Source organism: Athalia rosae, chromosome 7 (genome assembly GCF_917208135.1).
Source record: "Athalia rosae chromosome 7, iyAthRosa1.1, whole genome shotgun sequence".
Lineage (NCBI taxonomy): Eukaryota > Metazoa > Arthropoda > Insecta > Hymenoptera > Athaliidae > Athalia > Athalia rosae.
The window spans coordinates 15,463,659-15,488,204 of record NC_064032.1 but is presented as its reverse complement, the minus strand read 5'-3'; the positions used below and the strand labels follow the sequence as shown (position 1 = coordinate 15,488,204).

The 24,546-nt window shown below is 39.4% G+C and overlaps 3 protein-coding genes and 1 long non-coding RNA gene across 21 annotated transcripts in view; 2 read left to right on the top strand and 2 right to left on the bottom strand.

Moving 5' to 3' along the window:
* Positions 1-12,403, bottom strand: part of LOC105689699 (serine/threonine-protein kinase mig-15) — a 33,692-nt gene extending 21,289 nt beyond the window's left edge. For 10 of the 11 annotated variants that reach the window (XM_012406903.4, XM_048657927.1, XM_012406908.4 and 7 more), the window contains exons 1-3: positions 11,616-12,285; positions 11,271-11,336; positions 454-510 (exon numbers count right to left, since the gene is read on the bottom strand). In XM_012406903.4, the coding sequence (XP_012262326.1) occupies positions 454-510; positions 11,271-11,336; positions 11,616-11,681 (189 nt within the window). In that variant the 5' untranslated portion in view covers positions 11,682-12,285. Of the gene's footprint in view, positions 1-453; positions 511-11,270; positions 11,337-11,615 lie in introns of all 11 variants that reach the window. The other variant, XM_012406897.4, reaches the window with a different exon arrangement.
* LOC125501646 lies at positions 9,743-11,876 on the top strand. Its single transcript, XR_007279245.1, has 2 exons — positions 9,743-10,448; positions 10,549-11,876. It is a non-coding gene; the product is annotated as an uncharacterized LOC125501646 (long non-coding RNA).
* Positions 12,404-12,422: 19 nt separating the features above from the next.
* On the bottom strand, positions 12,423-23,582 carry LOC105689743 (PHD finger protein 20). Of its 8 annotated transcripts, none has more exons than XM_048657930.1 (17): positions 23,447-23,582; positions 21,171-21,305; positions 20,640-20,666; positions 18,873-18,973; positions 18,640-18,725; positions 17,716-18,100; positions 17,451-17,571; positions 17,063-17,367; positions 16,952-16,963; positions 16,092-16,775; positions 15,280-15,411; positions 15,007-15,090; positions 14,185-14,470; positions 13,943-14,080; positions 13,482-13,858; positions 13,064-13,318; positions 12,423-12,955 (listed from the first exon to the last, which is right to left on the bottom strand). In XM_048657930.1, the coding sequence occupies exons 2-17, from the start codon at positions 21,209-21,211 to the stop codon at positions 12,831-12,833; spliced, it is 3,159 nt and encodes a 1,052-aa protein (XP_048513887.1). In that variant the 5' UTR covers positions 21,212-21,305; positions 23,447-23,582; the 3' UTR covers positions 12,423-12,830. The 8 variants fall into 8 exon arrangements, with proteins under 8 accessions (XP_048513887.1, XP_048513885.1, XP_020710094.2 ...); XM_048657928.1 differs by lacking the exon at positions 23,447-23,582 and adding an exon at positions 22,153-22,406 and having other exon boundaries at positions 17,716-18,097; XM_020854435.3 differs by lacking the exon at positions 23,447-23,582 and adding an exon at positions 22,153-22,405.
* On the top strand, positions 22,927-24,482 carry LOC105689718 (60S acidic ribosomal protein P1). The gene is made up of 4 exons (XM_012406948.4): positions 22,927-23,129; positions 23,478-23,628; positions 24,118-24,222; positions 24,354-24,482. The coding sequence occupies exons 1-4, from the start codon at positions 23,058-23,060 to the stop codon at positions 24,365-24,367; spliced, it is 342 nt and encodes a 113-aa protein (XP_012262371.1). The 5' UTR covers positions 22,927-23,057; the 3' UTR covers positions 24,368-24,482.
* Positions 24,483-24,546: the final 64 nt, after the last annotated feature.

The following is a 24,546-nucleotide window of genomic DNA, read 5'->3' as shown; positions in this document are numbered from 1 at the left end:
ATACCTACTACACTATAAATATAACCAATATAAATACCGCACAAATTTTTTCGTCGAATAAATTTACGTTAATAAAACATCAACGACGTTTTTAATACCCCATTAAATTCTGTACGTATGGGAATGCATGTGCTGCACGAGTATACCTGTACACACGCGTAATTTATCACGTTCAATTCATCGCTGAAGGGTAATTTAATCAATAACGCGATTTTAATCATTGTCTGTTAATTATCAGCGATAAGCATTTTAAACACAGGTATTTGAAAGAAAAGAAAATTGAATAGAAAGTACATATGTATACCAGGTATCATATATGACCATCACATCGTAAAAATTCTATAAATAATCAAACAAATCTGAGCGACTAAACATTTGATAAAAATTGTATCTAATAAACGTTGAAGAAAACGAGTCGAATTTAATAAAAAAGAAATTGTTCTCTGAGCTCACCTCTGTAACGTCCATAACTTTGATGGCCGCCAATTGTCCAGTCTTCGTATGCCGACCCTGAAAAAATAAAATCGAAAAATAAATTAAAAACTGTTCAAGCGAAATGCAATGATCGTTTTTTACGTACGCATTAATAAAATACATACAGAGATCAAATAAAATAAATCCTGCAAATAATTCTCACAGTCTACTGACCACCGCCGCGTGCACATATGCAGTCTGCATATTTTTCCATTTGAAAAAAAGAGAAAAGAAAAGAAAAAAAAAATATATATATCGTCCTGCGTCTGTATTATATAAAATAATAATGATCCCCGGCTACTATTGTTCTTTGCCTTTTTTACGTGGATAATTTTAGCACACGTATGTACGATGTACATGTGCATGCACGTGTACATAATAAGTGCTGCAGTTTGGATGCACGCTTTTGTCGGATTTTTATTTTATTTCTATCATCATTTCTGTTCGATTTTATTTTTTATTTTTTCTTTTATGTTCAGTGTTTGTCTCCACACGATTTCCAGCGCGATTGCATTTGCAGTTCACCGAAGCGGTGTGCATTTTGGATTTGTACTATACATTGCTCACCTCCGATCAACTTCAACTACAAAGCTGCACCGCACGCGCGTTCTCTCATTTATTCTTATTTCTATTTTAACCCCTATTTCTTTTCTTCCTCTCCCCGTAATTTCTTTCTTTTTCATATCTCGCAGATGCCTCGTATAATATGGTTCTATGAAAAGCGCTCTCCCTCTCTTTGCCTCTGCTGGGATATTATGATTAATTACTGTAGGTATTATTTATATGTTAACGAAATGAAGATAAGGGAAAAACGTACGTGAAAATTCGGTAATATCTGGAAAAATATTGGCTATAAGTAGAAAGAAGAGGAAAAATTCCAGAGAAAAGAAACCTGAGGAGGAAGTGAAGAGGTAGTCGACAACGGGAAGAAAACAGGGAGAAGAAAATGAAAAAAAAAATAGGATTCGGATGAGAACGAAAAGGAGATTTCCGGACTGGCACGCGGTGAGGTGTTTTTTTTTTTTTTTGCTTTTGATGCTTCTGTGCGTGGGTTGTAGAGAGAGATAAAATAAAAGAGTAATATTACGCTGACGTCAGAAAAATCGTCGACGAGATGTTGAAGGGAAGAAAAAATGGCCGGGAAGAAAAGAAAAAAATCAGGTAATATCCTTTTCTGAACGAATATCCCGGCGCTGACTCGCGATGCTCGACAATAATAAAAGGTCAATTGCCATGATGTAACCCTGTCTCGTCAATCTCCCTCGTATTGTATTCCGGAGAGCCTATCTTCTCGTCATTGTCAAGTCGGTTGCGAAAAGGCTTTTGGACACTCCACGTCCGGATAAAATATCAAAAATTGAAGGAAATCTGCCAATTTTTTTTCTATTTTTTCAACCTATTTTCGTTCGTCGTTAGACAAACATTCTTTCTTCTAACAAGTCAATTTTTTTACTCAGGTATTTCGGAAAGAAAATGAAGGAAAAATTGACGAAAAAGTTTCAAAAATTGTCCGAAAACGTATTAAAAATAATATAAAAACATCTCTACAATTTTTTTCACAGGCTTTGAGTTTTTCAGGAATTTAAAGTTCGAAAACGGTTGGGGTAAAAAACTGGAAAATCGAAGAGGGTGACTTTTTCTGGTTTGTGGAAATGACGTGGGATTCTCCGTATGAAATATTTATGAATTACGTTTGAACGGGTCAGTGTGCACGTTCCGGATGTTGGTTAATTACGTAATTTACTTAATTTCGTTGAAATCATTTCATTGACCGGTCGTTACGGATGGTGCACGTTATATTCTTGCCCGTACACATGTAGGCGACACATACCTACGCGTTGAATTAATGAACGAGTACACAACGAATTCATTTAATTAGTTTAATTGTCCTTAGGATAATTACTTTTTTCCCTCATTTCGTCCAACTCCTCCGACGTCGGCGCGCCGTGTAACGCGCGCTGTTATACAATTTCGATGAGCAGCTTGTGAAAAAATAAACGGAGAAAAAAGCAAACGCAATTTCGGAGACCGCGCTCGCGGTTTCGAGGAAGGTTCGTTTCATCGGGCAAGGGCAGCTGTCGCGATGCATCCGTGTATTTTAATCTTCGGGAGCCAAGTGCACCGAAAGTGAAATGGCCGCGGTTATATTTCGGGGAATGTACCGTAGGTGAGTCGGAGGAAAACAGAGAACGCGGAGCCGCAGCTCGTATACGTATACAAGTGAGAATTTTCTCACTTTGCCTTGGCCTTTTCCAACGAGCGTACGATTTATTTTTTTTTTTTTGTTGGTTTTTCGTCTCCTACGAACACGTGCACCGATTCGACACGTTAGCCCCCCCAAAGAGGGGAAAAAAGATCTTTTCTCAGTTCGTTCGTTTTCCATTCTCTTCGACGAAGTGCTCTTAATACGTAAAATCGTCATCGAAGAAGGACACGGAAGAGGTCGGTCGCGTTTTGACGTGCGTCTGCGGACTTTTCAATTTTAACGTACGAAATGCGCTCGAGGCGATTTTGCCCCGTGACCGCGATAAATCGCGCGACCTTCTCGCAGGTTCTCCTTTCGCTGGACATCGCGTCGCGTGCACGGTTCACGTTACACGAGTGTTAGAAATTAAATATTCGCGCACCGATACCAGCTGCACCTTCGGGCGATCTCGATTCGCTCGTCGAGTTCCCATTCCGATTCTTCGACGCCGTGTAATCGGAATAAGGGGCTCGTCGTCAATTTTGGCTGTGCGAAAGAGGAGAACAGAGAAAAAAAATTAACTGGGAAAATTGCCACACCGATGAAAGATGGGGTACATAAATTTAATCGCGAGTCAGACAGGTCTCGAAAACTTTCGCCATTTTCTCGTTCGCGGTTTTTACCGAAAAATTCCATACTTTTTTTTCGACTCGCGCTATCAAATCCCCTTACGTTATGGTACAAGTCGCGATAAACTCTTGGCCGTATATCGCCTTGGGATTACTCGAGGGAATTTTTTCAAAGACCGTACTTATCCGAACTTACTTATATATAATATCCCCGTCAAGAAGCCTATCCCGAATCGCTCCAGTTTTTTTATATCACTTTTTTCCACCTCTTTTTCCCTTCTTCCAATTCTTTTTTTCTCCTCCCACCCGAAGTATAAGCTCGATTTGTATTCGCCTAGCGTCCCCGCGGCCATTCGATCCATAGATCCGTTAAGAATTCGAATCACGTTCCGGCACCGATTTAACCCTCGATTTTTTACGTCTCGCCGAGAACCCCATACGTTTCGGTCATACCGGAAAAAAATGATAGATAAGATCGATCGATCGAGGAAGAGAAGAAAAATTGATCGCATGGCGGATATTCGCAACATTTTTTGCAAAAGGTCAGTTTGGTTTGTTCTTTACGGGTGGACGTGGGTAATTCGGATCTTTGGTTACAAGTTGGATACATCGCGCGAGTTACACCTACACGTGGAGGAGAATGCGATAGGATTCCCCGTGGGGAATTGTTTACAGGGTGACGCGTATTCCCGCGAGACAAGTAAAGACTTCTCAGCTGTCTAGATGTACGTACGTACGGCGGGGAGAGGAGGAAATATAGGCAGGCGCGTATCTGGCGTACAACAAAGCAATTGCAGCTGCGGAGTTTGCTCGGAAGTCTGGCCGGTTTGTTTGCCCGTTTATCTGAATTCTCGCAGGAACCGGGGCGTTCGCAAACAAATAGAAAAGCCGAGTTACGCGCGTATCCCACCGATCCCGCGATACAACGACGCTAGACACGCGACGTTATGTGCGCACCGCAAGTTCCAGAGACACCCCGGTTCGCGATACGCGTCCCACGGAAACCTGAAATCTTATCATCGCGCGACGCCGAAGGGAGAAGAAGAACGCGGAACTTACTCCCCGTTCGGGTACCCCACGTCCATCGATATCGCTTGTGACGTCCTTTGAAAATTTCGTCCTTATCCGAGACGCGGAAATCGCACCGAGGTGATTTTCTACGTTCGGCTGAACTCGGAGCGCACGTCGCAATCGGAGACGCGAACGCTCCGTATAGTTGGACCGTCGTTCATCGAAGTTACGAAAAGGAGATGATATCCTGCGAGCCACTTTTCACACAGATTCCACCCTGTACGGGAACACCGACCCGTGTGCACACGACCCCTCACTAATTTCAGCACGAATCGCGACCAGGCGAATCCCTTCGACCTAGTTGTTCACGCGCGTCGCGCGTATCGTGCGGGTGCCTACCGAGCGTGAATTTTTGCGAATCGAGGGATAATACAAGGTGATCGAATTGCAGGATCGGGGGAAGCTGCGTGGGGCTGCGATCGTGGACGGCCACGACGGATTCGGGCGTGGCCGATAACCCGCGTTTCAATAACGGATCAACAAGCCAGACGCGCCGATGGGAAGAAATGAAATGAAAATAAGAGAGAGGAACCACCGAGCGACGTGGGACACGTGGAGGAAACACGTGTCCCACGTCGCTGACTTACAGGCGAGTCTTCGAGGGGATTTCAACTGGTCGGGTCAAACGTCGTTGCGCCTCCCTCCGCGACGAATCCTGCCTCGAAGACAAACTGCGTCCACCGGCCGACCTTCGAACAGGAGGAGGTCGAGGTCGCCCTAAACAACAACGTCCTGCGATTCGGCTGACCCCCTTGAAATGGCAACGAGAAAAACTTTTGACTGTTTTGTAACCACGGCGAATAATGAATTAAAAGCGCGATCTCGAAGGCGTGAAATTTTTCTTTGAGTTTGAATACCTCGGAAACACGCTCGGCTTTCCACAATCCCGACCACTGGCCACCGACAAAAGGGAAAGACGAAAAAAGAGAGAATGAAAAGCGGATCGAAAAGAAGAGAATAAAAAATCACGGCAACCCACGACCAGTCGCGATTCAAAGACGACGATTCCCCGCGGTACAAAAGCAGGCGCCTACCGAGTTGCAAAAGCTTGGCTCGTTCGCGGTTGGAGTTGCACGTGTAGCAAATGAAAGCATGTGGGTGAGAAAATGATACGGTTCGCGAAGCGGAGGGGTAGGTGGGTACGCGGCGCAATTGATTCGTAGATTTTTCGAATATCGACGTGGAGGAGTCGACGGAGTTTGAGCGCGGAGGACCGTTGTTGTTTCCCGACAGATACCCTGCGGGAGGGGAACGGAGCGCGAGATAACGTGGTCGAATGAAAGATGATGCCGGAGGAAGTTGGGATTGAAAGGGAAGAAGCAGAGGCGGAAATGGAAATGGAAACGCCGTATCGACTCGCTTAGTTTCGGAGTCGGGTGTGCGTCGGGTGCGTGTACGCGAATTCGTCTCGCATCACCTGTGACCGTGTCGTCGTCGGGATAGCCCGGTGGTCCGCAGGTTCTTCCGAGGGGCAGAGGCGGCTCGGAGAGGCTCCCGTTACCGCAGATATCGCAAGTGGCCTTTCACGACGGTCCGGACTGTGCCATTGAATAGGTCAGCCGAGAGTCGTTCAAAAATTCAAGATTCTTCACTCGCCTTGAGATGCGTGTCACCCAGATACGACGCTCGACGATACGTCGATCTGAATATGGATCGAATGTCCGCGAGGGATCATCGAGGAAAAAATTCCGCATCCGGCAACGATCGGGCGCAGACGAGCCGCTGATTAGACGACATCTTTTTCACGAAGAGACGGAGGCGAAAAAAATTCCAAAAACGAAGTAGGTACGACGCCGGGGACGGCAACCGCACCGGATTTGTTCGTGCGATAAAACGCATCACACGGTCGGTTGCCTTTCCCGCTGTTGGTTCTTTGACGAACCGGCAAATCCAGCCGAAAGCAGAAGACCTCGTTGAACGTAACGACTCGAAGTTGGTCGAGGATGAAAATAAACTCCCATTCAAAAAATCACCAGCCACAAACGACTCGCTCCCGGAGCGAACTCGCCGGTGGAAAAATGAGGGGAGGAAAAGCATAGGCGGAAAAAAAATTAATACAAAAAGTAAAATAAATACGATACTCCGAGGGGGTGCGTGTATATTTATATTTTGTTAGGGAGCTCCTCGCCCGGAGAACGAAATAAATAAATAAATAAATGAATTGCGTACGCAAAGGTGGAGCGGGGTAAAACACGAAAACGTGCGTCGGATATTTCGAATCGCCGCGGAGTTTTGAAAAAGAAATCGTTAAACCTGCAGCGGCGCAGCCTCCTACGCGACTTTCTTTCTGCACTTGAAAGTATTTTAGGTGTATACCGATGTACTCCACGCCTATTTATAACGCCGCGTATAATAACTCGCGCCTGTGTCGGTCCCTATAGAAAGTGAGATAAAATAAGAAGCAATTTCTTCAATCGTTAGAAGAGCAAAACTTATTTATACATTCGAGTACCGAGAAATTAGTTACGTTAAATTTGGACCTCTCGATCCGTACGTCCAAACGACAGTCCTGTCCTCGATGTTGAGGAGGAAACGTTCGAACTTTCGACGAAGGGAAAAGTCAGGAGAAGAAGATAAAAATCAAAGAAAGAAATTTCTCAATTTGCGCATTTTACATACTTTAAATCAGTCGATTAGATCGAATTCGGGAGATATGTCGAATGCCTGTTTTATGAGTCATAGGTATAAAATTGATGGTATATCAAAATCGAAAGATACGATCTCGGAAGAGGCGCGCGCGGTTTCGCCAGTTTCACGCATGAATCAAATTCGATTCGGGTTTTCCAGTTCAACCTATCGCACGTTATATGTAAGCACACGGTATTATACCCGCACAAAGTCCAATCCCCAGAGGTGCAATAAATTTTCTATCCGAAGTAAACTTCATTTCGCAGACCGGACCGAACTTTATTTCATTTCTTCAACTCCTTTGTTCGATTTTTTCTTCTTCTTCTTTCTCTTGATTCCCTTTGATTTCTGTCCCCCTCGCTAATGATTGAACGGAAATTGAGATTGCCCGTATTAACAGACTTGGAAAAAAAAAAAATGGTAATGATAATAACAGCGTGTAATCTAAAATTATTTTGATACGTGTATCAGCAGCGTATTGTAATTCTTGGTAAAATGTCTTCGTCATCTTGTATGTATTCGATTTCTCTCTGTTCTCCCGCCTATACCCCCAGTCGATGGAATTCGAAAAATTGTTAAAAAATAAACCGTTCGACATACAAGACACGAGTTCAAAATCCACGCGCATAATCTACAACAAATTCAATAGGCGCTCAGGATCCGGTTAAAAGTTGATTCATTCACTGCTCTCAGAATTAATCAATTCCAATTCCAGTAATAGAAACGGTTTCATATATTTATTCCAGTAGCTATGAGTACGAAACGTAATATTCCATGAATGAAGTATACATAGCGTAGATAATAGACGTGATGCAGGGATAATTATTATAAAGTTCTCATGACTGAAATGGCGGCAATAAAATTTGCGAGGGGTTTATAATGTACTACAGATTAAATTTTATGTACCTCATTCGTATACCTACGTACAATTGGAAATAAATGTTTCCTTACACTTGATAAGGGTTTTTTTTTTTTTTTTTGCTGCATGAAATTTCTAAGATTCGCGATGTATAATTTTTGTGCGTCTCTTATTACATACCCTATAGACGCGAGCATCAAGCAATCGACATTCTTGCGTACTTGTGATATCAAAGCTGTGTGCCATAGGAAGTTCTTTATGAAAAAAAATTCCTTTCCCCTCTCGTCACTTTCATCTTTTTTTTTCTTTTTCTTTCTCCCCTTCTGCATCATCGGAACTCATATATACATAAGTACGGGGCATTCCACGTCAAACGGACCACTTTTCCCGAAATATTTTTTAAACTTGAAACTTCATCGATGTCGCGCTGCACTTTTTGGATCGATAAATCGGTGATAACTCGATCAATTTTATAGATGGATCAATTTGGCTTTCAGATCCGGATTCCTGAGATCAAAATACATCAGAATAGCATAGAAAATCCTAAAAAAAATGTTGATTTTTCCCCAAAAACTGAAAATTTTCCAAGGGGTACGTTTTTGGATTTTTTCCATTTTTGGCAAAATTTTTTTATTCTTTAAAATTGATTAAATGACACTTTTCTTGCGTATTTTGACCTCAGGAATCCGAATCTGGAAGAAAAATTGACCTATCTCTGAAATTGACCGAGTTATCGCCAATTTTCAGCTTTTTGGGACCAAAAATAAAAAATTGATTTTTTAGTCTATCTGAATGTAATTTGAGCTCAGGAATCCGAATCTGGAAGAAAAATTGATGTATCTTAAAAAATGACAGAGTTATCCCCATTTTTTCGCGATTTTTGGCATAAATTTGAGGATATCTCGAAGGGAAAAAATCGTAGCTCAATTTGGACAACGGATTTGTGTTCCTGAGGTCAAAATACATAAGAAAAGTGCCATACGATCGATATTAAAAAATAAAAAATTTTTGCCAAAATTTGAAAAAATCGTAAGGGGTACCCCTTGGAAAAATCTCAAATTTTGACCAAAAATTTTTATTTTTTAAAATTGATCGTATGCCACTTTTCTTATGTATTTTGACCTCAGGAACATGAATCCGTCGTCCAAATTGAGCTACGATTTTTTCCCTTCGAGATATCCTCAAATTTGTACCAAAAAATGCGAAAAAATGGGGATAACTCGGTCATTTTTTAAGATAGATCAATTTTTCTTCCGGATTCAGATTCCTGAGCTCAAATTACATTAATATAGACCATAAAATAAATTTTTTATTTTTGACCCCGGAAAGCTGAAAACTGGCGATAACTCGGTCAATTTTAGAAATAGATCAATTTTTCTTTCAGATTCGGATTCCTGAGGTCAAAATACGTAAGAAAAGCATATTAAACCCAATTAAAACAATGATTTATTTTTTGCTCAAAAATCGAATTTTTTTTTGGTTCTTCAAGACTCATCTCACGTATAATCAGCTCAGGAATCCAAATCTGAAAGCCAAAATCATCTACTCATGCAATGTCTGCTCCAAAAAGCGACAAATTGGCCATAACTCGTTCAATTTTATAGATAGACTAATCTAACTGGTGATTTCGGATTCCTAGGATCAAAATACATAGTAATAACTTAGGAAACAATTTTTTTACAAATATTAATCTTTGTCACCAAAATGAAGTTTTACTAAAATCGATTGCAGGACACTTTTCCAGCGTAATTTGACCCCAGGAACAGACTCTCAAGATATATGGTCTGCTGAGTGAGTTAAGGGAGGTTAACATACACGTAAAATATCGATCTGAAATTTTATACGCTTATGCTATGTGCAGTATACTCGTGACGCGTGTACGGGGGTTACTTTTCGTCCTAAATTACAATAAGGGTTGTATAGATAGATTGGAAACGTTATCGTATATGAGGGTAGTAGGTTGTACATACAACAGTGAGAACCGAAGGTCAGGAGAGATGCAACCGCCAAATGTAAAATAAGATCGAAGATATGAAAAAAGAAGAGACGCGAAAGGAGGATAAAATCTGGAGTAACGCGGAGTTGACGGAAATAAAGAAATGAACACAAAGACGAACGGAGTCTTTTTTATCCCCTTGTTCTTCTAAAGAATGAACGAGTGACGGAAATAAAGAGAAGAGCGTGCAGCAACGCCGCGGACTGATTGTAGGAAATAAGCAACAGCAGTAGTCGAGTTCTTTAATATGAAAGACGAGAGGAGTGGGAAAATCCAGTTAAATTCACCTGACATTGAAACAAGAGTCTCGGAAGCGACTCCGGAGTATCAATGACAGTAATTATGGAGATAAGAGTTCGGAGAGTAGAAAAAAAGCGTCTAGATACCCGAACACGAGTGTCAGGTTCAGGTTTCAGGTTCTAAAAAATTTTCGACTCAAAAATAACCAGTGCTCAAAATACGAGACATAAACCACGTCTGTAAACATTAATCCCAAACTTCCTATACGTTGAGTTGCGAAACCAGATAAAATTTTCAACTGAATCATCATTGATTTTAGATTTTGCCACAAATATAACGTGCCTCCGCATCTTCGGTGGAAGGGCAGTAAGTTAATAAATAAATAGAATACTAAACTCGCCGATTACTGTAATGGAATACGAGATGGGATAGTAATTAATTTCTTGTTATTTTTCTTGATACCCAGATACGGTTTGAATTTCTGAGAACGTAGTCGGCGACGATGACTACGATACAATCAGAAACCCTCGTATGTGTCATAAACGGATGCAATATATTATCGCCTGTAATAATTATCAAAACAGGAGAGAAGAAAAAAATATATATATTCTCGACTCGTCCGAGAATTAGTGATGATACAATAAAAGACGAGATCATCATCTTGGAATTAGTAAATAACTCGAAGACTTCGATTCAGAGAGGGTTGAGTTAAATAAAGTAGACTCAAGTTGAGTCGAGCCTCGTAGAATTGAGTTGAATGCACCATAAAGAAAAGAAGAAGAAGTAGAAGAAGAAGAAGGAAGGAGGACTCGGCATGTGGCGACGCATACATGGGCGCGGGCGTATCTTTACGAATGTACCATACGTGCTGTATGTACTTCTTCGGTTTTCATTTCCATGCAACTCTTGATTCCCTCTATCTATGTATCTCTTTCTATTTATTCCTCTCCGTTTTGCTTATCTACAATGATAATCGTGATCGTAATCGCAATCGTGATAACGATTCCGTCTTTCCTCCAGACAATGAGGTTCGATACGCAGCAAAGATGATGGAATATTTCTGCATGTAATTAAAAACCTGGAGCAAAAGTAGCTGCGGCGCGTTACAAATGCGTTTTCTAAAATCGGAAGGTAATGAAATCACGGATTATTGTCTCGGGGTTGAATAAAAATCTTGATGTTACTCACTTTGTACACCTGACCGTATGTTCCATTGCCGACGACCTCGATTAATTCGAATATGCCAGCAGGATCCTGAAAAATGAGAACAATACAAATTATTTGTTGTTATCGTTGAAAGTGCGGGTGGTGGATAGTTGGTATGATAATCGCGTGCATTGAAACGAGAAACAAACTCTGGTGATGGTGTGATGGTGATTATTTGATGGTGTTGGTATGGTGATCCACCCAATGGAGAAGAATAAGCAAGAAGAAATTGGGATTGGAACGACGTGGGTGAAATTGACGGAAGATTACTGGAACAGATTTTTTTCTTCTTCTTGCTAAACGACGTTACGTGCAGTTATTATTTACCTTTAGAGCGTTGAGATCGATGTCGTCCAACGAACAATTCACGCTTGGTGCTAAATTATGCGCCATCTTGATATTCTCTTCACTCACGAATGGAAAAAAAATATACAGACTTTACCACACACACTCACGATCGCGTTTACAAAGAGAGAAGACTAAAAAATACATATATGCATTTATTAATATGCATGTGCGATTGAAATAAGATTTAACAAAACATCAACAAAAAAAAAACACGACACAGAAATGAAAATATTAATCAACTCTTCACTGAATATCTCGTCGAATTAACTCGAGTTTTTCACTCACGTAACGCGGCACATGGCACGGGGATTAATCCTTGAATGAGTTCCGTATAAAATACATTATGTACAAAAAATGTTTGAAAGGGGGGTTACAGAAGGATTCACACTTATTTTATGCGGTATATTGTCATAACGTCGGAGCGAGCTGAGCCCACACCTCGGCGCCCGTTCTCTGACCCTCTGACGTCATCGACTGAAACTTTAACAACATGGACGACGCCCCCACCTACGCACGGCAGACGGCGGAACATTGAAGCTAATTTCGCGCCGGCGCGAACAAATTTAATTTAATTTTAAATATATTCAACGTTGGTTTCAGTCAACGGGTCGTTGACTAGTCAACACCAACCTTCAGTCAACGGTTCAGTGTTTCAAGCCGTTGATAGGAGGAGGAATAACGAAAATAGGTAGCTGGATTCCTGTTAGTGAAATTCAAATTAATAGGTAGAACAACAAACTCACTCCGCTGGCTGCGCGGGCTTGTTTGATAGAAATGCGCTTCTTCTTTCCTTATGATATCCTCCTTTTATTCTGAAGACTAGTATCATAATAACATCGTGACGATGAAGAATCCGTCTTGAATTCCGCGATCAGTATTACATACTTTTTGAATAAAGGCATTTCGAAACAACAAGGTATGTATCGGCAGAGCAGTGAAATAGAAACATGACTGTAACGCACTTCAAAAGTCAAGTCCTCTGGCACTCAGAAAGTGAAGTTTTAAAACTAATTCAAGAGATTTTCAGAATTATCTAATCTAAAACTTCGGAGTAAGAGGACTTGAAGAGAGAAATAAATGACAAATTGGATCTACAAATGCACTGTTTGCACTCCAATTGTTGATTCGAAGCTTCGACAATAATAATAATAAATAAAAAAGTATTTATCTCTTTCGAAGAACTGATATTCCTTATCAGCAGAGCGCAGCAAGTTTACTGACGGTCGCGAGGTCTCTGAGCAGCATTTGCACGGTTTGTTTTGTCCGAGGTAAGACATCTGTATTTGACAAAGAGTCATCTGGGTCCATGGCTTCTAGTGCTGAAGATAAAAAATTGTACAATGTCAATCTCAAAGATAAAAGTAACAAATAATTTTGGCACACGTGATTCACGTTCATCGATTAATCTTTGGTATTAGAATGCATACCGGTAACTTGTGTTTCGATCGTAGTGAGCCGGGAATCAATGTGATTCTGAAAATGTTCGATATGTTCCAGCAATCGTGATCTACATTCAGCTGGATCAATCGGAGCTTCTGGTTCTGGAATGAACGGCTGAAGATTGATCATGTCACTGAGATCGCCCTGTTCCTCAGGCTCGGTCTTTGGTGGCTCAGCTGGACAGACTAGATCCGGGGTCTTTGACGTTGATGGTTGATTATTCGGTGGCTCTGAAAATGAGACTAGGTTACATTAGAATCTATAGTCAGATGAGATTGAAAGCACCTTGAGAGATAGCTACGAAGGAATTTTAATCAACTCTCTGAGGCATTAGGATGGAATTATTAATCGAATGAGATTTCATTTTTGGTGTTGTATCGATGCACGTAAATTTATCGTACTTACCACTGTTATCAGGTTTAGTTTCAGAGGCTGACTCATCTAAATTATCTTTAGTGAGAGCGCCTAGAAGTATGTTTCCTTCGTTCGGGATCTCCTGTTTTTTACTGTTCTTCAATTCTTCAGAATGTAAACTGTCCTCTTCCAGAATTTTCATGAGTTCAGAATTAGATGCAATTGATTTTTCGTCCGATTCTTCCTTTATTTCGTTCTTTATTTCCACCTTTACGTCCATCGATGGTGAACTATCCAAACTAGATTCAGTTGGAGCGAAGGATGGCTTAACGATCTCCATTATAGGTACCGGATCAGTGTTTGGTGCTGGGATCTCAGTTTTCTCCCAGTTCTTAGCCCATAAGTAAAGCTTTGGATGATCCTTCTTCCTATGAGATATCGAAATAATCATCTACATCGTATATTCTGGGAAACAATTGCACTTTGAAAACTGGATTTAAACATTCACTTACTGAGCAACGTTGATTTTTACTCGTAGACTGTGTAGAATTTGCTGTATTTGCAAGAGCGCGGCAACTAAATCGTACGAGCGCTTCAACATAGCACTCCTGTGATTGATAGTGGCTGGATTTTTTGTACGATTTGGAAGGCTAGAATTGCAAAGATTTCCATGCATAATGGTTCAATGTATTTTTCTGTCGCCTTACACCGGTCAAACAATAATTAGATTATTAGATTATACCGATCGATTTACCTGGGCAATATTCCTTCCTTAATCCAGTCCTGATCGTAAATGTACTTTTTCGATTGTCTTTGTCTATACGGATGTAAACAAATATAGCAAACATATTTCTCTGGTACATCTTTTTCTCGTTCTATAGCGTTACAGTGCCCATGCTGCCAGCAGAGACACAAATCACACTGAATCATCAATCCGTCCTCTTCCATGTATCCACACGTACAATTTATTATTTCCTCCCTGCGCAGCTGTTCCACTTTTACAAGCTCCCCATTAATCATCATCATCACCCCTTCAGCATCTAGTATGTAAAAAATTTGCTCTTGTACTATGTTGATCAATGACAAAATGAATACACAATAATCACTTTCCATAGACAGTGAAAAGTTAGGACCTAATAATTTTCAAATTATTTAAAAGGTTCTCCACACCTGAGGATCTAGAAGCACATACTTAGAGCTAGGTATGAATGTGGCAATGGGAAAAAATAACAACATTCTCACTATACACAACCACCTCATTACACCTACCAGAAATTTTCAGATGTTACCAGAAATTTTCATATACTTTTTCAGAAAACCTAATTTTCTACTCAATAGATAAACTCATGCTAATTAGCAATGCAGATATACATTATACATACGCGGCAGTACAAGTAGTTTCAGATGATAATCCATCTAACGATTAGTGTTTTGTATGGGCAACTTTATGTCAAGAATTTTTACCGGAAAGACTTTCAAGTAACAATATTCGTTGGGCCACCTCATAAGTCATACAAATAAATAAACAGAACAGTTTTCATGCAAAATAAACATTTATAAAGAAAGATCTATATACCTTCAGTATCATTACTATTATCTCTTTTGGCAGCATCCCCTTTCGGGGTTTCACCTTTCTCAAGATGAGAATCGTTAAGTTGACCTGAACAATAACACAATGAAAATAATAAAATATAAAATATAATATCAACATACACAATAAATACCATTACACCAAGAAGTTCAGAAAAATTAGACGATCTAAAAATTATTCAATAGCAAAGGTCAAAATTACATTTTACTACACACTCAATCGAACCAATTCAATACCATATGTGTATTCAAAACTTACTGCTTTGACTATTCTCATCACTTTTTGGGTCTGATTTTCTGCGACTGAATCTGTATGTAGGGGCAACGGGTTCTTCAGTGTCCAAAATACCATCATCTAAATCCCCATAATCATCCTTAAGCTCCAACATGCCTAATTGCAACAAAGAGCATTGTTTCTAGCGCCAAAATAATAAAAACTCTGACTCCTAAGTATAAATTAGTATCTCAGCTATTCGTATATGATTATATGATCGACGGGTATAATTAATTTCAAGATTTTTAAAGCATTTATCATTCAGAATAAAGGTATCCGAACAAGAATGCCATTCAACTATTCAAAATTTAGTCATAATATCGGTGGTCTCTGTAAATCTCCTACATTGAACATTTCTGACTAAAACAAACACAATCATGCAGAAGATATGGATAAACGGGGTAACAGCAAAAAAAAACTAACGCTACTTTGCTACTAATCTGCAGCAAATGTGCGGCCGAATTTGTAATTGATATTTTTCACTCTGTAAACAAGATGTCGGGATTTTATAAGATTTGGATACAAGTTTATTACACCGGAAGTTCTACGTTAGAAATGAGTAGTCATAGCTAAAGCGAAAAGTAGTTGATGCAAGAATTTGAAAAATACAAAACACTATGGTTTTCAAAGCCGTGCCGGCACTAAACAAACTCATGTTCCACTTTCGTTATTTTTCGACAGACTCGACTGGAGCATGTAATTACGGTTCAGACTCATTTATATCACGTATCGAAGTGTAACTTTCGATTATAGTCCCAAGTTGACTAGCCTAAAATCATAAAAGTGACTCGAATTACCTTGTTTCTTCTTGTACTTGATTTGTAAGTCAGAGTTATATTCAGTCATCTGCCGCTTCCTCATAGATTTTCCTTTTTCCGCGATCAGAGGTTCATCCGCTGACTTGGATCTATCCACCTTCAGAGCCTCTGTAGTAACGCTATTGGCAACGGGAGTGACAGCCGTGGGTCTAACTGGCAGCAGTGTCTTAATGCCTGTTTGAGTTTTCTCCTCTCTAATTTTCAGATCAAACAATGTCCCTGGTGACATGGCACAGCTGGCCTCCCTATTTTTCATAATCTCTTCGTCCATGTCAATATTTTGTGTCGATATCGGAGAGGTGATTTCTAATTTAGAATCTTCCATTGTTGAACCAGCCATTTTATCGACTCGACCAGATTCGCATTCATTGCCAGACACTTGTTTGTCTTGAGAAGCTTTTTTCTTCTCAAACTTGTTGATTTTTTCCAAAAAGTTGTTCTGTTTTTTCGGGATTATATCTTCCACCGACTCGCCGATCATCCTCGCGTACGCCAGGTCAGCCACATTGGGCGTAGTCCCCAAGAACTTGGAATATTCAGGGTGATAATGTTTTATGTGCATTTGAAGCAGGTTCTCCTTTCGGAAATTCTTATTGCAACCCTCTTTTGGGCACTTGTAAGCACTGTCTTCCATTTCGACTCTCAGCCCTCCGATGAAAACGGCTGTTTAGAAGATCAAAGTGCACAAAAATCAGCGCGATAAAATGCAGACAAACTATTTTGTTCCAATGAATTACTATGCTTTTAAAATTCGATGTGTATCACTTTTATACATCAAGACTCTAAGCAGTAAATACGCCTCTGTTAAGTAATGTGTGTTAAAATTATCAGTTACTTACAATATGTTATGGCTGTGTGAAGTATGATAGCATGTGAAAATTTCAATGAAATGTTATTGTCGACGCTAATGAGTTATGTGGGATGAAAAAAAAGTTGAAAATTTGGCTTACCACCAGGATCAGCAGGCGTCGTTACTGGAGTAACTGGATGCATCGAGACGAGCGAAGGAGGGGTGAAGCTGGGCATACTCTCAGGGGTGCTGACGGCCGTTTTAGCTTTTGGCAGCAGAGTTTTGATTTTTTTCTGAACTTCAACCACCGGCTCCTGTTGTCTCATTTTTGCCGTACTGTTTTTACCGTTTTTCTTACGATGTATGCAAAAATCAAATTTTTCTGGCTCGAAATCGAACTGTCCTTGCTGCTCCATGAACGAACGGATGTCGTTGCGCGATCTGAATTTTTTCCCACTTGATTTACTGGAAAAATAATGATCGTATGGGTAATTCTCCACTCACAAAGCTGCTGGCAAAAAAGATTTAGAATTGCACACTAGACTCACTGTATAAACAAAACATCCCATTTTCCAGCAGAGGTACCTGTCCTTCTTTGAGTAAAGTGCTTTTGCCATCCAGGTGGCAAACGTTTATCTGCCACTATTATAGATCTGCGTGGTCCTGCAACTAGATTTTGAAAGCTTTTTATAAACGTTGGTTTCTTGCCACAAGTCTCGATTACAGCTGTCAACTTGATGAAATCAATCATCAAAAATCTTTAGAACATTTTCCCAGTGTCACTAAGGCAATATTATGAGGTATTCTGCTTACCATCATTACCGTCCACAATGTAAGATTCTATCCCTTTTGGTTCACCATCGATCCATTCTGGTCCAACTTCATCTTCATTGTCTGTATCAAATTTGGATAGCTCCTTCTTTTTTTTCTTGGCGTACGTTTTGACCTTTGTTTTACTAGGCTCAAATCCTTTGAGAACTTCGGTACCAGCCTCATATGCTATTGCAGGCGTTAACTCAGTTTCCTCAACTTTTCCATCGTCTTCGCTCACCAAAGAATCATCCTTCTTGAGCGACTTCTCAGAATCAGTTCTTGCCCGTTTTTTTGCATTTGAATGAAACAGATCCATTACACTGTGCTTTCGCTTCTTATCTCTCCTTTCTTGTTTACTCCCTATATATTCTCCGTCCATTGCCTTCTATTTTACAAAAAAAAAATAAAGCACGATAACGATACAGACTCAGAGGAAGTAGTAGCAGCTAGCTGTTACGTAGAATGTTGAGCCATAAAATTTCATTGTTTCTAGATTGGAATTATAAAGATCTAACGACTTTCGAATCAGGAACTTTGAAGGGCAGAGCGGAGATTTGAGAAAAATCAATCTATACTTAAAATAAAGTATGTGAATGATTTACACTTTGTCTGTTTGATATTTTTGATCACAGCAGTGATCTAAAATAACTTCAGCAGCTGCTCAAATTTGTAACATAGTTGATGACAACATAACAATCCACAATATTACAAGCCTAAGCTCAGATGGTTTGTGAAGTTTGTCAGTGCAAATGACAAAATGCAGGAAATGGAAGGCATTTTTTCCAACTAAGTCCAACACAGGGAATTCAAAGTCCGCTCATCGCAGTTCCTGTTCAGCTTCCTAGCAATTATCTATTGACGTGTGCATCATCAGGTATTCCTTTAACCTAAAAATAGGTAATTAATAACATAAAATATGCTCACCTTTTCGGTGGTAGCAGCAATTTTTGTCATCTTGGACGATCTGACGATCTTGGCATAACCGTCATCAAAAAGCACATCGTATCTGTCTGAAAATTACATTGAACGATTTTCAGTATTTAGTCAACGAATAACTTGTCAAATATAGTATGGTAATAAATGATGTTATTAGGGTTAGGGTTCAGATCAAAGTTGGGGTTGTGGTTCTGGTCAGGCTAGGTTAGGGCACTACTCACCATTTCCAAGCACAGTTTTAACTTTTGCAGGATACTTTCTGCCATCCGCCCAAGTGGCTAAAATTCTTTCACCAGCGACAAATTCCCGCATCTTTGTATCTCTGTGAAAATATCGATACTAATAATGCTTATTCTCAATATATTATCCAGATGCCGTTGCCCCCCCGACGTTGTCAATACACCCAGCAACAATAATATTCTCCCATCCCATTAGTCGTCAACAAAACAAAAATGACGCGAATTTACTCGACCTACGTCATTCACTACTTAACTTTACCAAACTATTCAATTCACCGATAACCATTAACATATAGAGAGAAAAAAATCAACGGGACACGGTTGGGAACAGCTGATTTTTGTACACAAACAAATGATACTAAGGGAGGCGCGACGCTTTCGACGTTGCGATTTGGACGCAAACCTAGGTTCAGTGCGCAAACCCAAATATACACAAATACCCATTCTTTGGATACCTTTTCACTAATTACCTTATTACCGTTGAGAGCGGTAGAATTAATTACGAACACGTTACAACCAGAAATCTTTACGCTCGCACTTCTGTCACTCTGACGCATAATTTGCAACAAGAAAAAGATTGTATTGTTGGAAGTCTAGGGGCCTATGGGTTTAGGTAGGGTTGGGTAACTCAACTTTGGGTAAGGTTATGTTGGTTAGCTTTAACTGATGTCAATCTACGGGGGAGGGCCAAATAATAAGTTGCCATTTTATTTGATCGATAAAGGGACCTCTCCAACCCTCGAATATTTCATACATCCCTATCACACCTAACCCAGTTTTTTCTACTAATCTATTTGACCATCTAGATAGTGGTGAGCTGAACAAAAAAGCGATATTAAAAAAATCTTAGAGATACAGTTGAATTAGCTATCAAATTAGTTGAAAAAAAAAATATCATCAATTTAGTCAAACATGCAAGGTTCATATGTCGAGCGATGAAATATTTTGGGTATCGAGAACTGACCAGAATTTGAACAGATCGCAATTTGAACAATGTAATAAACGATTTGGATCTCAGGAATAATTAATAATTTTTACTCATTATTGGGAAATATTTCTCAACCACTTGCAGCTACCACGTATTGAATTGTACGTACACAGAAATTTCGACAAGCATAATGTCAACTACCTTATAATCGAACTCACATTTGCTAAAAAAAATTAAATAACAGGTATACAATATGGACAAATATGAGAAACAAATTTCTAAAGCAAAGCCTGATACTCTGTTTCCTCTGCAGCAGCCGAAAATGTCTTCAGAGCTCGTCATCTTCATTTTTCTTTTATCACCTTTTGTCAGAGATCCTGCTGCTATTTAAAAAGTCAGTAATTGTATTTCAGCAATAATTATACTATCCATCCCGTTCCATTGAGAATATCTCACTTGTATCGTTTTTATCTTTCTTTGGCAAGTGTCCCATTTGTCCATTCACAACTAAACAAAAATCTAATATGTGACGCAAAAAATCGAAATATCAGGCAACTGCTCCCAAATGAATTGTTTCGATTTTTTCACTCTCTCAATACGCAGTTTTTCAACATCAAGATGCAGTATGACAGTGATTAAATATAACTACATACACACGCATAGAATAAAAGAATTAATATTTATAATGCTAAAGGCATGCTGAAGTTTCTATAAAAGTACCTGCGTCTGAAATTTTATATTCACATTACAGACAATAAATAAGCCTAGAAACAAATTTTGCTTTTCTATCTGCTAATAAGATAATAAATATTTTCACTTACGGAGGTGGTAGCGTCCATGTTGACTCGCTTTAGTAAAAGAACACAAAAAACTGATATGTGAATGTATTCAATGAATAAATTGCAAGTAGATACAAAATCATGAACTATTTACTCCCCCACAACTGGTGAAGACTTAAAATCAATGTAACTTATGCTGCTAGTTGTCATTATGACAGCACAAGTGCTATCGAAGATATATGGTGAAGGGATAGTTGGAAAATGAAAAAATCTGTTAATTGATTTAGGGTCCTGACATTTGAATAAAGCATGCATTTTCTAGACCACTTTTTAAATTCTTAAAAGAACTGCCAACATTTGAAGCAAATTTGGTGGAAGGCATGGTGAAATCTGGATATAGAGGTAGATAGGGATTAAAAAGAAAGGAGTTGGCATCTTCTAAACCTGGCAAACCAAATGATTGGCATGAAAAATTCAAGAATTATGTAGATTGTGTCTGATTTAGATTGAATTTGCTGTGAAAATCAAGCTTTGAACCAAGTATATTCAACAGTTCTATAAATTGTAACTCACTTTGGCTGTACTTGAAGTACTCGCAGCCTCGAGCTATCCATTGGGATCCATTCGTCAAATCTGGAACTCCATTTGTCAAAGTGTATCAAAACTTCTCTTTCGACCCAGTCTGTCTCAACTACACGAGCAGAATACCTGGAAACAGAAGTGACCGTTAATACAGAAAATATGTACATACATAGCATGAATTTCTATAGGGAAAAAAATGTGAGAAGGTGATGAGAAAAACGGAAATCCCAAGTTCTGTTCATGAAAAGTTCAGGTAAGTCAGTGGTGGCAAAAAAACGTTTGTGGTCCATATCAAAAAGGATAGAGGATTCTTACAGATTAGAAAGGGTTTTTTCAGCTTTGCAAACTTCCAACGAAGTTCAAACGATTGTTATACACAACGCATTGATTAATTATGGTAGTGGATTAATGCGCCAATTATATCGTTTTCCGGGGTGATACAGGTTATGTTCAGATGCAATATACCGCTAAACGGCGAGTATTCACGATTTAAATCTCAATGATGATCACCCAGTTATTCAAAAAATTTTCAACAATGAGTATTATTTATTAGATTCAAGGCCGACAGATGATTATGAACACGTAATGCACAGTTCGTTAAAATCATATGTGCGGGGGTAAAACAAAAGTCGGGGGAGCTCGTTCGTACATTCGTAACACAGTCGATTGATGATTTCTAATAAGAATTTTGGTCTGTTTTCGGAACTAATTGTTGTCTGGTTTTCGTGGATTCGAATGGCGTGAATTAGTGGTGTTGTCACAGTTTCGAGATTGTTAATTAATCGGCAAGTTTAGTAGGAAAACAATGACCGTTGTGATTGATAAACTCTATCGTCCTCAATGATTCGATGATATCCGTCCCAATCGATCGTCGAAGATTCGATTTTTGGTGTTAAATGGTCCGAAAAATCATTACGTATGCGATGATCCTAATGAATAATTGTCATAAGACCATCCTCAACATCTGTAGTACCATTTTTCATTGAAATCCTTAGCTTCCAACTTAGCACCAGGGAAAAACTTGAGGCCTCCACGGGTGACCATCTGGCTCATCAGTATTAATCACCGTATGATTTTCCACAAACAAAGACCTTTGGACGAATACCAGGAACTCTCTGATATAATTACCGGCTTTGTTAACAATTATTATTTCAACTATTTCGAGGAATGTTTTCTTTATTTCGCGACGCAAACAGCGACCATTTTCGTGACGACACTAATCGATTATAGAATGGCGCGAGATTGCGAAAGAATTCCAATATGGAGCCGGGCCTATGTTCACACTGCAAGTCAAACCAGATGCGCAATGGACCAAATACGAATCTATTTAAATAATATCACCATGTCAAGTTTCTGTTCAAAATTATTTATCGCTTCTATTAACTACAAGTATTGGATGAAAAATAGATCATTCCTTGTAGAATTTCTCTGCAATAATTGAAACTTTCACTTTTCACCATCGTGAATTTTAACTGATTTTAGAAGCTGTTGAACAGGTCAAGTGTTTTTTTCTAAAGTATTCAAAATCGATCTAATCAATATAATAGAATATAGATGCTTTCGGAATACGTACTTGGATTCATCGTATTAGAAGTAAACTCATTGAATCAACGCGACCGTTGTTGCATGAGAATTACAGCATGTTGTTACATGCCTCGTCGTAATTTGAACCTACTCGCCGGAAACGCCGAAGAGGAACCAAAGTTTCGATGTATCGACGTAATTTCGACCGCAATACGCGCGAGCCGTTTCTCGTTCACTTTTCCGGTGGATCATCCAGGTTCCGTGCTTGTTCTCTGCGCGAGCTAAGGCCGAATCGGCGACTTGCACTATAATTTTCATCCATCAATTTGAAACCTCAACGAAATAATAAACACCATGTCTTCAAAGGCCGAGCTTGCTTGCGTTTACGCTGCCCTCATACTCGTTGACGACGATGTCGCCGTTACTGTAAGTGCATTTTTCTCACCCTCCATAACTATTCCACAAACACCGTTTACATTTGTCACGCAACTGTGACACGTGTGTGCGCGTAGTTCCAACGGGTTGTTGATTTTCTTATACAAATCTCACTCTCACTACGATTTGTAGCTAATATTTAAAGGTCAAGTGAAATAAATGAAGAATGTTGTGATGTCAGTTTAAATCCGTCCTCAGAAATTTGGTTAGGGTTATTGTTGAAATACTTTTATACTTAGTACAATCTGTGATCAATCAACTCTGAAGCAAAACAGTCTTGTTCGAAGATTTAGAAGTGAACTACTTACTGATCACTATCATTTTGTCGGGTTTTTCCAGGGGGAGAAAATTCAAACCATCTTGAAGGCAGCTACCGTCGAGGTAGAACCTTACTGGCCTGGCCTCTTTGCAAAGTCCCTTGAAGGCATCAACATCAAGGACCTCATCACCAACATTGGTTCCGGAGTCGGTGCTGCCCCATCAGGTGGTGGTATGTATAAATTTTGCCTCATATGAATGAATCTGATAAACAAGGGATTTGAAGAAATAACATTAAAAAGTAAATTGATCATTTGCGGTAGCTCAGTAAGTTGACGGAGTATACACTAGCTTGAAAAAAGTTTGTCAAACTTTTACTAACAAAAAATTCTGATTAATCTGAAGATAGTCAGCGTCAATATAAAGCGCTAGAATATAATAATGCCGGGTACAATTCGCGAGATTTCTCGGAGTTATAATTGCCACCTCTTTTCATCCACCAGACTAGCCAATACCAACGCTAGTTAGGTCAGCGAATAAGAGGAGAATAATTGAGCTGTGGACCTGCCGGGTCTTAGCGTTCAAAAACTTTGACCTAGATCCCTGTTTGAACAAAACCCAAGATTAGCTTTCAATTACGTCTTTGCAGGAATACATAATCTAAAAATTTGAAAAACTATTTGCAGCTACTATAATGGAATGTGGTTTTTTTTTTATTCAGCTGCTCCAGCTGCTGCTGCCCCTACTAGTGGTGATGCTGCTCCATCCAAAAAGGAAGATAAGAAGGATGAACCAGAAGAGGAATCTGACGATGACATGGGATTCGGTAAGTGATGCAATTCCAATTGGAACTTCATTGCTCTCTGTATGACAGAGCAGATGACACTATCTGCTCTGTTCACCAGACTCTGCAATAGAAATTTAAAACTGACTTTAATATTTGGATCTCTGTTACAGGTCTCTTTGACTAGTTTCAAAGCATCGTGCTATACAAGATCTATGATGGATCCATTCCTTTTGTACAGTTATATTGTACACTGATAAACCAATAAAAAATTGTAAGAACTTACAATAATTCTATGTAAATATTCTTATTTATTTTCCCCCCTCCCTCTTCGCTGATATAAATAGTGGTACAAATTTATTTGGT